The sequence below is a fragment of the Dipodomys merriami genome, unplaced genomic scaffold (genome assembly GCF_024711535.1).
Source record: "Dipodomys merriami isolate MVZ:Mamm:240054 unplaced genomic scaffold, mDipMer1.0.p SCAF_9, whole genome shotgun sequence".
NCBI lineage: Eukaryota > Metazoa > Chordata > Mammalia > Rodentia > Heteromyidae > Dipodomys > Dipodomys merriami.
This window is the reverse complement of record NW_027206512.1, coordinates 22,800,833-22,813,925: the sequence shown is the minus strand read 5'-3', so window position 1 is coordinate 22,813,925 and position 13,093 is coordinate 22,800,833. Positions and strand designations below refer to the sequence as shown.

General features: G+C 34.7%; 1 protein-coding gene across 6 annotated transcripts in view; it reads right to left on the bottom strand.

Moving 5' to 3' along the window:
* Ankrd17 (ankyrin repeat domain 17) overlaps positions 1-13,093 on the bottom strand; it is a 136,884-nt gene that overhangs the window by 45,621 nt on the left and 78,170 nt on the right. For 4 of the 6 annotated variants that reach the window (XM_070012419.1, XM_070012417.1, XM_070012422.1 and 1 more), the window contains 3 exons: positions 9,571-9,719; positions 392-503; positions 88-233 (listed from right to left, as the gene is read on the bottom strand). In XM_070012419.1, coding sequence (XP_069868520.1) covers positions 88-233; positions 392-503; positions 9,571-9,719 — 407 coding nt within the window. The remainder of the gene's footprint in view (positions 1-87; positions 234-391; positions 504-9,570; positions 9,720-13,093) is intronic. The other 2 variants (XM_070012421.1, XM_070012423.1) reach the window with 1 other exon arrangement.

Below are 13,093 nucleotides of genomic sequence, written 5' to 3'. Positions count from 1 at the left end.
GCCACTGTTCCTATAGAAAAAAAATTATATAACCATGTGTTTGCTGAACAGAGGGAGAAAAAAAAATTACACTAAGGGGAATGTTACCTCCTGTCTGCCCCCAGAACAAGCCAAGGACAGTGGTGTGTCCTTGGTTCTTTCTGACTGGGCTTCAATGTCTGCACCATTGTCCAGCAATATTTCCACAACACCAACATGACCAGCTGTAGCAGCCAAGATGAGTGGAGTAAAACCTAAAGAAAAGTAATGATCTTCTCATTAAAATGATAAGCAAAGGGAACAACATTATTTTCCAATCTAATAAGCATCAAAACAGAGCTAAGTAATAATTCTAAATATATAAATTTTTTGTCCCCTAAGTATTACAGAAAAAAAAAAGGGCAAGCCATACCTTTCTTGTCTCGGTGCTCAATACTAGCTCCTCTTTCTAGCAGTGTTTGTACCAGTTCCTCATGGCCACCAGCACAGGCAAGGGTTAGAGCAGTGTCATGATTGCTCTCAGTCTGTAAAAAATTATTTTGATTAACTTAACAAATAATTGTAAGTGGTAATACTAAACACATACACATATATACCAGTCTATTTTATCAAGCATTTGATTTTTTAATTTCCCCAGCAAGGATGTACTGACTAGCACAGGATGGCCTAGAACTTGAGATGCTCCTGTAACCTTCACTTACTGTTAAGATTATACATGCTTATCACCATCTTAGATTTATATAACACATTGGAATAGTAAGGCTCACTGCTTTCCCTAACCTCAATAGTAGCCAAACGTTTTTTTCTTAAAAGATCACAAATATTGGAAATGTATGAGGAATTCTTAAAATTAAAAATAAAGGAAAATAACCTACAATCTCATCTTATTTTCATTATACAGGTAAAAGAAGTAGTGTGCTATCTCATGTTTTCCTCTAGCCTTTAATAGGATACCATAGAATAGGTATATTTTCCTAACCTGAATAACTTTTTCTTTTTAAAAGACAAATTATTTGAAATGATAGTGTTCAGATAGGCTGTCAAAGACATCGATAATTGAGGACAAAAAATATCCCTTGTGAAAGAAGAGTTTCGAGAGGTTATGCTGGCTAGAATTTGTGACACAGATTAATAAAGAAGAGAGCACTGCAGAGGAGAGTACTATGGAGATCTGCTGAGGGTTCCCATGGAGGCTTTACGTGAATTCTAATCAGCCAAGAATACCTGCATGAGAAATTTACTGGAGGCCTGAGAAAAAAACCACCAAAACCAAAAACGCTGAATGAATTATCAGGAACTGGAACACAGGCCCAGAAAGAGTTGGAGGCCTATCAGCAAGAGGAGAAAGATCTTAAAAAGAACAGGATATCATATACAATCCTCAGCTATGAGGCTAAATTAGTTTCTACCTGATAAAGTTGAAGAGCAAATCTAGGTATAAAAAATTGTTGGGAAATAATTTAACTGAAATTCTTGCTTCTCAGAAGGTTTATACCTGAGGTTTCTGGTTTGAAGCCAGCCTGGGCAGGAGAGTCTGTGAGACGCATCTCCAATTAACCACACACAAAAAAAAGGACATGGAGCTGTGGTTCAAGTGGTAGAACCCTATCTTAGGGACAGCATTCAAGCCCAGAGTTCAAGCCCCAGGACTGGCAGGCGCAGGGACACACACACACACGGACACACACGGACACACACGGACACACACGGACACACACGGACACACACACACACACACACACACACACACACACACACACACACACACACACACACACACACACTTTAAATTATATAAATAAGAAAAATGGAACACTTTCAAAAGTAATCATAATTGAGAGATGGCATTGTCTGTCTAATGATAGTGACCAATATTAAATTTACTAGGATTGTTTTCTATTACAATTTAAGTGCTAACATATTATAACTATGCATCTTAGATGCTGAGGAGCAATCTAATTTCTTTCATACTTAGCACTTTTACATAAGTAACTACCACTAACATGATTTATAATTCTTGACAAAAAGCAGGGTGATAAATATTAAGTAAAATAAATGTGTAAAGCAAGGCACTGATAGTTAATTATCCTATAGTTAGGAAGCCAAGATCTAGAGAATGTGGTTTGAAGTCAGTCTGTCCAATAAAGTCCTGAGACTCTTTATTTCCATTAATCACCAAAAAAGCTGGAAATTGAGCTGTGGTAGAAAACTAATCTTTAATGGAAGAGCTAAAAAACAGTAACTGGGATTGGAATTCAAACCACAGAAATAGCACACAAACATACATACATACATGCATACATACATACATACATACATTAAACTCAATAACTCACTGATAAGCAAATCTTAATGGAAAACTTTTAGCATATCTAGAACTTGATTTTTCATTGTACATTCAGACCAATCTATATATAAATGAATACTTTCAGGGTAAATCCAAACTGAGATATACTTTTAACATGTTGACCACTCTGGGACAGACTGAGGTGGTTTCTGGAATGAGGAATTTTTGTTACTAAAATCACAAAAATAGTAACTTGAAAAATGCTTGGTATGAAATAAAACTATGGATATATGAAGTTAAAGAAAATATATTCTTAAAATTAATTTTGCCTAGCTCATTTTTAGAGAGTTACTAAAATCTTTTAAATTATCCATGTTACTCAAAACTCCTGCTTGTTTCTACCTACCTTAGCCTCCCAAATGTTGACTACAGTCATTTTTCAATCCTTGTCTACTCTATTTTTTTCCTACTGAATACTTCCTTCTTTTTGATATATGTATTTCTACAGCTATTCATTTTCTATAATCGTCAGGAGACTAAAAACATTGAAAAATAATAAACATGCCTTATGCATTTCTATATTCTCTACTTGTATGTGATAAGTTTGCCCAGGAAATACTAGTTGGTAGTGAAGTAGAATGAATGAAAATAACTGTAAGGGGTAATAGATTCAAAGACTGCTAGTAATAAAAGATTATACATATAATTTTTGTGTTTATGTAGTATTTACGTAATATAACAGAAGGGGCAAACCCTCCTAGAATATAAATAACAAAAACCCCCAAAATTCTATTATAAAAAACCAAAAACAAGACAAAAAGGCAAAACTGTTAAGGAGTCAAGAAATAAGAAAAAGCCTACTAGTCAGTGATGAAGAGGGAGACCGCATAAGCTGCTCTGCAGAAGAGGCTGGCAGAGAGCAGAGCTACTGACTGCAGAGATCAGGAATGGCCACAAGGGAGAGATGCACCAACTACAACAATGGAGAAGGACATGAAACTTAAAATGAGTGACAACTCTAACTGTTACAGTATATGATTGTCATTTCAGGTTTATATATAAAAGAAATTATTGTGTCTGATTTCACAAAAAAGGAATCAAAAGCTCAGCGAAATAAATTTCTAATGGCCACACAAGCTAGTAAGTAATAAAGGTGGGCTCTAAAATAAAGCAAAGACTTCTTTTGATAAAAAAAATGCTCGTCTTCCATCTATACCATAGAACAGTCAAAATAAACAGGAAACTTCGGTGACCACTAGGTCAATTTACTGATTTTATATGCTCTCTGTTAGTACATATACAATCTAATGAGCCAAGACTATTTCAGGGTCTAAAGGGTAATTTATGAAAGTAGTACGAATCTTAGAGAAAAAAAGGACACATATTCTAAATTTTAAAAAAGGCAACAATGAGCTATTCTAGTGAGTCAGTAAAATCTATTTTTATCCACAGAATAAAAAAATTAAACTGACAGTATATTTTTTTGGTATTTTAAAGTACTCTGCTGTGTATTCTTGGATTAAAGTTAATATAAGCTTGGCTTACAAGGAGCTTAATAGCTTATTGTACAGGCAAATTTTAGTTCAACTTATAAAAAAAGTATAAACAATGTATTATGCGAGTCTAAAAAGTATATAAAGCTGAGAGAAGAGAACAGACCAAATTCCTCGATGCACTGAAGAGTAAGTAGGTCTGTTAAAAATTTTACATTAATGGGAAAATCATAATTTCAGCTGGGCACCCGTGGCTCACACTTATAAGCCTAACTACTCAAGAGGTTGTGTCACACCCATAAGGCTAACTACTCAAGAGCCTGAGATCTGAAGACAGCAGTTTGAAGTCAACCAGCACAGCAAGTCTATGAGACAATTACCTCCAATTAACCACATAAAGCCAGCAGTGGAGCTGTGGCCCAAGTGGTAGAGTGCTAGCCTTGAGCCAAATAGCTAAGGAACAGTGACCAGGCCCTAGGGTTCAAGCCCCAAGACTGACATTAGAAACAAAACAGTGCTTGCCTTGAATGCATGAGGCCCTGGGTTCGATTCCTCAGCAACATATAAGCAGAAAAAAGCTGGAAGTGACACTGTGACTCAAGTGGTAGGGTTGCTATCCTAGAGCTGAGGGAAAATGCCCAGGCCCAGAGTTCAGCCCTCATAACCGACGAATACGACAACAACAACAACAACAACAACAACAACAACAACAACAACGAAACACTGTTATGACCATCTTTAAGGGAAAACAAATAAAGACTCTAAAGTCAGCCTTCTTTTTACACAATACACTTGTACACAATTCCCAAGATGATATTACTGTGTTTTGCAATATATCAAAATAAATTGCTTGAAACACTATTTGAGTAAAAATAACTGACAAAGTAGAGGAAAAAAAACTAGATGTTTGAATATGAATATAGATAAAATATAGAAAAGTTTATGAAATACAAGGTACTACTTAAAGGAAAAAATCCTCCCACTTAAATTATGTTGTGAAAAGCTATTTTATCAAAGTAAAGAAACTTTTTGTTCAAAAAAAAAAAAGGATGGGAGGGAATGAGGATAGGAGAAGATAGATGCCCAAAGCCTTATTACAAACTCAGAGTTAAACTAAAGAAAGTACACATTAAGCTCCCAGTAGCAAAAAAAATGGTGTGGACTACAACATGTTATAATGAATTCTGAATTACAAAATAGTGACCAATTTATATTCAATATAAAACTACTTAATTCTACCCAAAATGATGGGTTATAGTCTACAGTTTATGTATTTTAAAGCAGATTTCTTTGGGGGGGGAGGGGGAATCTTGTTATGTAGCATTGTTTCAGTCATGATTTTCCTGTACCAGCCTCCCAAATGTGAAGATCAGGTACGTGCCAGTGCACACGATATGAAGTAGGATGTCTTGTATATTAAATACCATTGTTTAATTAATTTTCTGTGGCTTCCTTGACTTGTTAAATCACTGATAAAGTTGTTCTTTGAGAGAAAGAAACTTTTGATGGCCACACAAGCTAATAAGTAAGCTACAGAGAAACAAAGGCTTCTCTTGATAATAAAATTCTGGTCTTCCATCTACATCACCGAACAGTCCAAATAAACAGCAAACGTTGGTGATTACAATGTCAATTCATCTATCTTATATCCTCTGTTAGTGCATACATATGCAAGTTGAACATAAGTCAAAACTGCAAAACCTACAGAAATGGAGAAAAAGTCCAAGTAGTACTTTGTTTATTGAAGGTAACATATAATTTCATGTAAAGTCAACATAAAATTTCATGTATTTTATATAAGGGAAATTTGTCATACATAATAATGGACATACTAAAAATGGAAATGAAGCAAACAATGTAAACTCTATTTACCTTATTGTCTCTAAGTGCAAAAAACACTTTTAGAACTTATAAAACCTTAAGCTACAGAGCCACTTCTGGCCTTTTGTTTATGTGGTACTGAGGAAGCAAATCCAAGGCGAGTACTTTATCACTAAGGCACACTCCCAGCCTGAACAAGTTTTAAAAGACCACGAACAATTGTTGTCTTCTTATATTCAGTGGATATAATCAATTCATTTCCACAGTTTAGTTTTTGAAATAATTTCCATAACTTATTAAGTCAAAGTGGCCCAATTCATTGTTTGCTGAAACTGGAGCTTGAACTCAGGACCTGGCAGTCTTGTTTTACTTTTTCACTCAATACTGGTGCTTTACCACTTGAGCCACAAGATTCAACTCTTACATCTCTTCAGGTGGCTGGGGAAATCAAGTCCAGGGCCTCTGTATGTTAAGTGTTCTACCACTTAACTGCTTACCTAGTAGCAAAAATCTATGCTTGGAATCCGACTGCTGAAGGCTCTCAAGTGTTGGGATTATAGGTATGCACCACACACATGCACATACATACACACAGTACTCAAAAAGTAATTAATTAAAGTTTATCATTCATGTAAAATTAAAACATGAGAGCCCTGCTATCAACAATTAAAACAAAATAGCTTGCAAAATAATTCCTCCAAATTTTCAGATTTCTTTTTCTCTTAACAGATTTTGAAAACCACACATTATGTTTTGAAAATATGGGTGCTGGTGACATATGCTTGTAATTCTTGCTATTCAGGAGGCTGAGGATCACAGTTCAAAGCCAACACAGAAAAATCTGTAAGACCCTTATCTGTAAATAACTACACACAGACACACACACAGAGCCAGAAATGGAGGTGTGGTTCAAGTGGTAGAGCACCAGAGCTTTATACTAAAAAGATAAAGGGCAGCATAAGCCCTTAGGCCCTGGGTTCAAACCCAAGGACTAGCACCAAAAAAAAAAAAAGTGTGTGTGTGGGGGGGAGAGTACTACATTTCTAGCTGGGTATGATGACACCAGTAATCTCAGTACTTAGCTGAGGCTGCAGAATGGTGAGTAGACTGGGCTACAAAGCAAGAAGACTATCCAAAAGAAAAGACAGTGGTCATGCTTCTGTAATTTGTCAGTATATAATTCAAATGCAATACTGGTACTCAGGTTATAAAGCAAAAAAAAAAAAAAAATCATCACATGTCGTGCAGTGACTACAACTATACAGACTTAACTTAGCATGGTGGGGTAGGCCTATAATCCCAGCTACTTCGTGGTTTGAGAGCTGAAGAATAGTGCTTTAAGATGAGGAAAAGGGCAGGAGGGGCAGGGAGGCTGCAAACGAGTTTGCAAAAACCTAACTAATAAGAAGCTGGGCATAGTGACAAACATCTGTACTTTCTAGTTGTGTGGGAAGTGTACATAGGTTGAATGCAGTCTAGGCAAAAAGTGAGGCCTTATTAAAAAAAGCACAAAAGGCTAGGCTGAATGCATGGCACAAGTGGCATAGCTCCTGCTTATCAAGTGCAAGGCCCTGAATTCAAATCCATTCATGTGTGCACAAGCATACACACACACACACACACACACACACACACACACCCCTCCCTTTCTCTCTCTCTCTCTCTCTCTCTCTCTCTCTCTCTCTCTCTCTCTCTCTCTCTCTCCCCCCCCCCCCTCTCTCTCCAGGAACCAAAAAATAAAAGCTGGCTTCTCTTAAGAGTTAGTTGTTGAATAATTAGTATGTCCATGTTTTATTCATTAAAAAGGGCATAATGATGATGTCTATCTCATGGAATTGTTCTAAAGCTTATGTTAGAGACATTAATGCATGTTGTAAGAAATGCTTAACTTAAAAATCTGAAATGCTAAACAAAAGATCCAAGTAGGGAATGAAATGTGTAACTCATTGGTACCATGTTTGTCAGGACTATATGAGGTCCTGTGTTGAATTTTGTATACCACACAAACAAACTATGCCACTCCCACCAAAATCCGCTCATCACAAAAAGCATTAATTTTAAAATGACATAGAAAATTTAAAAAAAAAGGATAAATATTAAGTATACTTTTTGACATTTAGAAATTTTCTAATTTTAAAATTTAAGGAAAAACTTAGACAATACTTTAGTTAGCCTTACCTAAATGAAAAACCTCAATATCAGATAGAGATAATAATTTTAAAGACTTATAGTCAAATCTTTCTCTATTATGTTCAAAATATAAGTTTTATTTCTTTAAAAAGTTTAGTGTCATATATTAGTATCATATATGTACTATGTATTTCAATCTCCTTAACCCCGCTCTTTCACGGCCTCTTATCACTCTTTTCCCCCATTCTACTACAATTTCAACAAGTTCTATTTTTGGTGTTTTCATGCATTCTGACAATGCTCTTTTACTCTCATTATACTAGCCCCCTTTAGTGCCTATTTTTAAAAACAGTTATAAAGTAGAAGCATTTCATTCTGCTTGTGGATCATTCTTTATCTCATAAAAATTACAAAAGCATTTCTAGTGTAATAGCCACAAAGCAAAAAAAAAAAGGGTAATCTACATTCAATACTAAGTTTAATCTAATTTGAGAATGCTATCAATAATAAATGTAAATAACCATGGCTCAACACATGAATGCCTCTTTCAAGAAAAAAAAAAAAGCTATAAAATATGGGAGTGGTGTTTGCTGGGTCCTATTCAAGAGTAAGGCCAAAGGATCTTGAGTTTAAGGCCAACCAGGCCAATACAGAGAGACCTCATGGGGGGATGGGGTAGGTAGGCTAGAGAAAAGTGTTTAACTACAAACAGACTCAGTCTATTTCCCAGCCCTGCTGCTACATTTGAGATAAAAAGTGAATTCAAACAAAATGTATAATCTCTTCCTCCAAAGTAAAAGACCTCATGTGTGTGTATATATATCATATATATATTATATATATATATATATATACATAGTCTAGAGATTAGATGACTCTAGCTAGCACTTATAAAATAAACATTTCTGAACTTATGAAATAAGAGCACAATGATTTTCACTTAAGAAATATTTTAATAAAAAGGAAACTTTTTAGTAAGTAAGGAATACATGCTCTTACTAGGATGATAGTGCCTCCCCCTTCTGAGATTCAGACTTATACAAACCTGGTCACATATAAAATTAATAGTTTTATAACATATACTCCCTCAACTTACTGCAGATACTACCCAAAACAAAATGTATATAAGCTATAAACTATGCCCTAACGGCCATATATATACTTACCTTGCTTATTCAGTAGTTTAAGTTAGACATCCTGGCCTTCAGAACAACACAAATTCTATTCTCTCCAACCTCAATTTGCCCTGAGATTTCAAAGTAAACTCATTTACAGATACACAGGGAGACTTCACAGTGTACTCATCACCAAGACCAGAATTTCAAAAATGGTAACACAACAAAATATTAAATCCATAAATGTTAGAGCATTTTTAAATATGTAATTCATTACATATTTTAAACTATGCCTTCTATTTTTTTCCAGTAACAGGGTTTGAACTCCAGTCCTAGTATTTGTTGAGCTAGAAAAGGATCCATATATCCAGTCCAGCTTTTTGCTAGTTTTTTGAGAAGATGGGAATTTCTTGGCCTTTTCCACATAAGCTGGCTTCAAACTGTGATCCTCTAGTCACATTCTCCTGAACAACTAAAATTATAGGCATGAGCTACCAGAGCCCAGGTTGTTATAAGTTGTTTTATTTTATCTTTTAAACTGTACCAAATGTTAAAGGAAAACACTACTTGATAAGCCTGGAACAATACACCACATAAATGTGTCAATAATCTATTCTAGACATTTTATTTTTTAAACGTGGATTGTAATTTAAAACTGTGGTTTAAGTATTTGACAAAGCGGTCTAACATGTTTTAAATTACTTAATTCTAATGAAAAACCATCTCTCCTGAATTTAGAGCTTACCTGTGCATCAATATCAATGGCAGGGTAGATAGGTAACATGGCTGAAGGAGAGATGATAGGACTTGGAGTTGGAGTCTGTGGTTGGGAAATGGAAGCAGCGATACTGTGGGTAGGAGTGTTTGACATTGCAGATGCTCTTCCACTGACTGCTGTTGAACAAAATAACTGTACTTAATAAGGATGAAACATTGTTAAATATTAGAAAATATTTTATGTGTACTGAGAGTAATTTATTTTCTAAATAATTCATCTGAAGGATAATTTTTTTAGGATTTCCCTCTTAAATGTAGTCATAAAACTTTAATTCAAAATAACTAAAAGCAAAAATATATGTATTAAAATTAAATATAAGTAAGCATAAAATATTGGTTTTATTCCTAATTAGAAAAGGAATAAAAGATAAGAGTCAAGATCAGAAGTATGGAAAATTTCCTTACTTGCCAATTTCATGGCTTTTATTTTACAAGTAATGAAAGCAATATCACTGAGTGGGAAGAACCTCGCAATCCAATTCTTTAGAACATCTTTTGTTTTACTACCTATGACGGAGCGATAATATTCTGCACTGTGGTCCTCATGTGACAGTTTTTCAAATATAAAAATCTGGTCCTCACATGAATTATTCTGAGGGAGGTAAAAATGCTCATCAATCAATCCAGCAATCACACTGACTTATAAGGACAAAATTAAAAGATCAAGGTAGAAATTAACATACACACACATAAAGTTTCTTCAAATAGACTGATGTTAGTTTATCTAGGTTGGATTTTGCTATGGTATTGTTTCCACCCAAATGTGTAAACTTAAGTAATGACTAATTAAGGTCTGTATTTGAAGTGGGAGAATTCCAAGATGGTGTCATATGATATAATGAAGATTCAGCTGGATTCTTTTTTTTGCCCCTGGGTCGAGGGGCTTGAACTCTGGGCTTGGGTGCTGTCCCTCAGCTCTTCAGCTCAAGGCGAGCGTTCTACCACTTGAGCCACAGCACCACTTCAGGTTTTCTGACTGGTTTATTGGAGATAAGAGTCTCAGACTTTCATGCCCGGGTTGGCTTTGAACCGAGATTCTCAGATCTCAGCCTCCTGAGTAGCTAGGATTACAGGCATGAGCCACCGGTACCCGGCCAGCTGAGGATTCTTTATTCCCTGTTAACTCAATTCTGGAGTTAACAAAAGAATATTGCTTCACTCCCCTTTCCCCAACATTAGTAATGCTAAAACGTTACTAAAGTACAGGCATTAATCTTTGAATGGTTAACAGGACTGTGGTAATGTGCTACCAAAAAAGTTATCTATAGACAGAAAATCATGATCGACAACTTGATCTGAAACCAGGCAAAAGAGGTTATGATCCTGCCAAAAATAAAACTAAATTGAACTCATAACAATTAAAAACACAATTGTCAATTAAGAAACTGACTTCACATAAATTCTTAGGTCGGGCACAAACATACACTATACATTATAGCAACACACATTCTATAATCATACAATTTTAAGTTTACTTAAAAGTCAAAGGAAAAACAAAGGAAAGAACAAAAAACAAAACAAACCAGTTTTGAGTCCTTATGGAGGATCCAGAAAGAGAGAAATGGGCATGTACCAAATATATTAAATTGCTCATCTAATTTTATCTTGATTCTACTCCATTTGTTAATTTTGTGTTAAGAAAGCAATCCAGTGACACAAATGTACATATTCTAGATATAAATTTCAAAATCTTATAAAACTATAGCTATCAAAGTAGATTGTGCATTACCTTTCAGTATGATTTTCATAAATGGAAATACTAAATAAAAAAGTAGCTTAAGTAGAATGAACAACCCTATCTGAATCACTGATTTTTATTTCATGGTACTAGAAATAAGTGAAAAAATATTCTGAGCTTTAATGTTAAATGACCAAATTATAATTAACAGTCCAACTGGAATAATTTCTTCTAAAGAATCTTTCTCTTCATTTCCTATTTCTTTGGTCAAATTCTTTCATATGTAAATATCAAAAAAAAATCAATTTACTTCCAATCTTTTAAAGAAAGTAACAAATGTAAACTGTATACATGAAAGTACTCGGGTACACAGTTTACGTGCGGGTCTTAGGGTTAGGTTTAGAAACAGAAAATCACAAGTTCACAAAAGTCTTAACACTGAGTTAAGAGAGAAATTGTCAATATCAAGTTATTCAAAAAGGTTAAACAGGGATCTAATTTTACTTTGGCAAGGATGTCAAACAAGAAAGAATAAAGATTTTTGTTAACTAAGTACTAGAAAGGCAAATCTTACAAGTAATAAATGAGTATTCTCTAAGGTATAAAGAACAGAGAGTATACTGAAGGGAGAAGAGAACCTAATGAGGTTATGGCATATTAAAAAACTAAAAAAAAATTGGAAATGATTATTAGCCAATTGAAAGGGCAAATTCTACTTCAGAAGAGGAAAAGAAGAGAGGGAGAGGGATGGGAAGCAAAAGAAGGTCATTTGGACATACGCATAATGCTAAGACAGAGTTGTAGAGAGATACCCAGACATTTTAAATTCTATACTTTCTCCTAGCTATTTCTCCTTAACTTTAATGAGTACAATTTATTTTAAAAAGTATATTTAGGTCAGCACTGGTAGTTCACATTGTAATCCTACCTACTCAGAAGGCTGAGATCTGAGGATCATGGTTCAAAGAGAGCCCAGGCAGGAAAGTCTATGAGACTTTCATCTGTGGCTCAAATGGTAGAGCACTAGCCTTGAGCAAAAGAGCTAAGGGACAGAGTGCAGGCCCATAGGACCTAAACACACCACACACATAGACACATGCGTGTGCACGCGCATACGTGCACACACGCACACACACACACACTGCATTTGTCATACTTCCTAAAAAGTTATATTCTTTGAAATTTTTGTTGCATACAGAATTATCAATACAGAAATGATATTTGGACTGGGCATATATATAAATTTTAAAAAAAGCTACTTCACTAAATTCTGGTAATTCTCATCAGCATAAAAATCTATGTAACTGCTAAATCCTTTTTGACAATTATACTCAAGTACAACAAGCAAACTCTAATAGGATATCAAAAAAATTTTCAACACTCAGTATGGAATGTCTGTCCATTCATTTGAATGGTAAGTAATATTTAACTATATAGACAGCCTTAGTTTGTTTTGACTGCTAGAGTAACTTAACTCATAACTTATCTTAATCTTTTATTTTTTTGGATCTAGGTTAATGGGCCACAATCATACTGTCAAATTAGAATTTGTTCAAATATCTGAAAATATTTAATTTTACTCTTTAACCAGCTAGCAGTAAGCAGAAACAGTTTTCAAGTTTATAGGCAAGTCTTATACTTATCAATACATAATTATTATAGCATTTTTTCCCATTATTAGCGCTTTCTTTTTCTTGGTTGTACCAAGAAATTCAGGGCCTCATGATTGCTAAATTCAGAGCCTCTACTACTTGAACAATACCTCAGTCCTCAACTTTTTCTAATGTGGTTATATGATCCTTAAGATTGGACA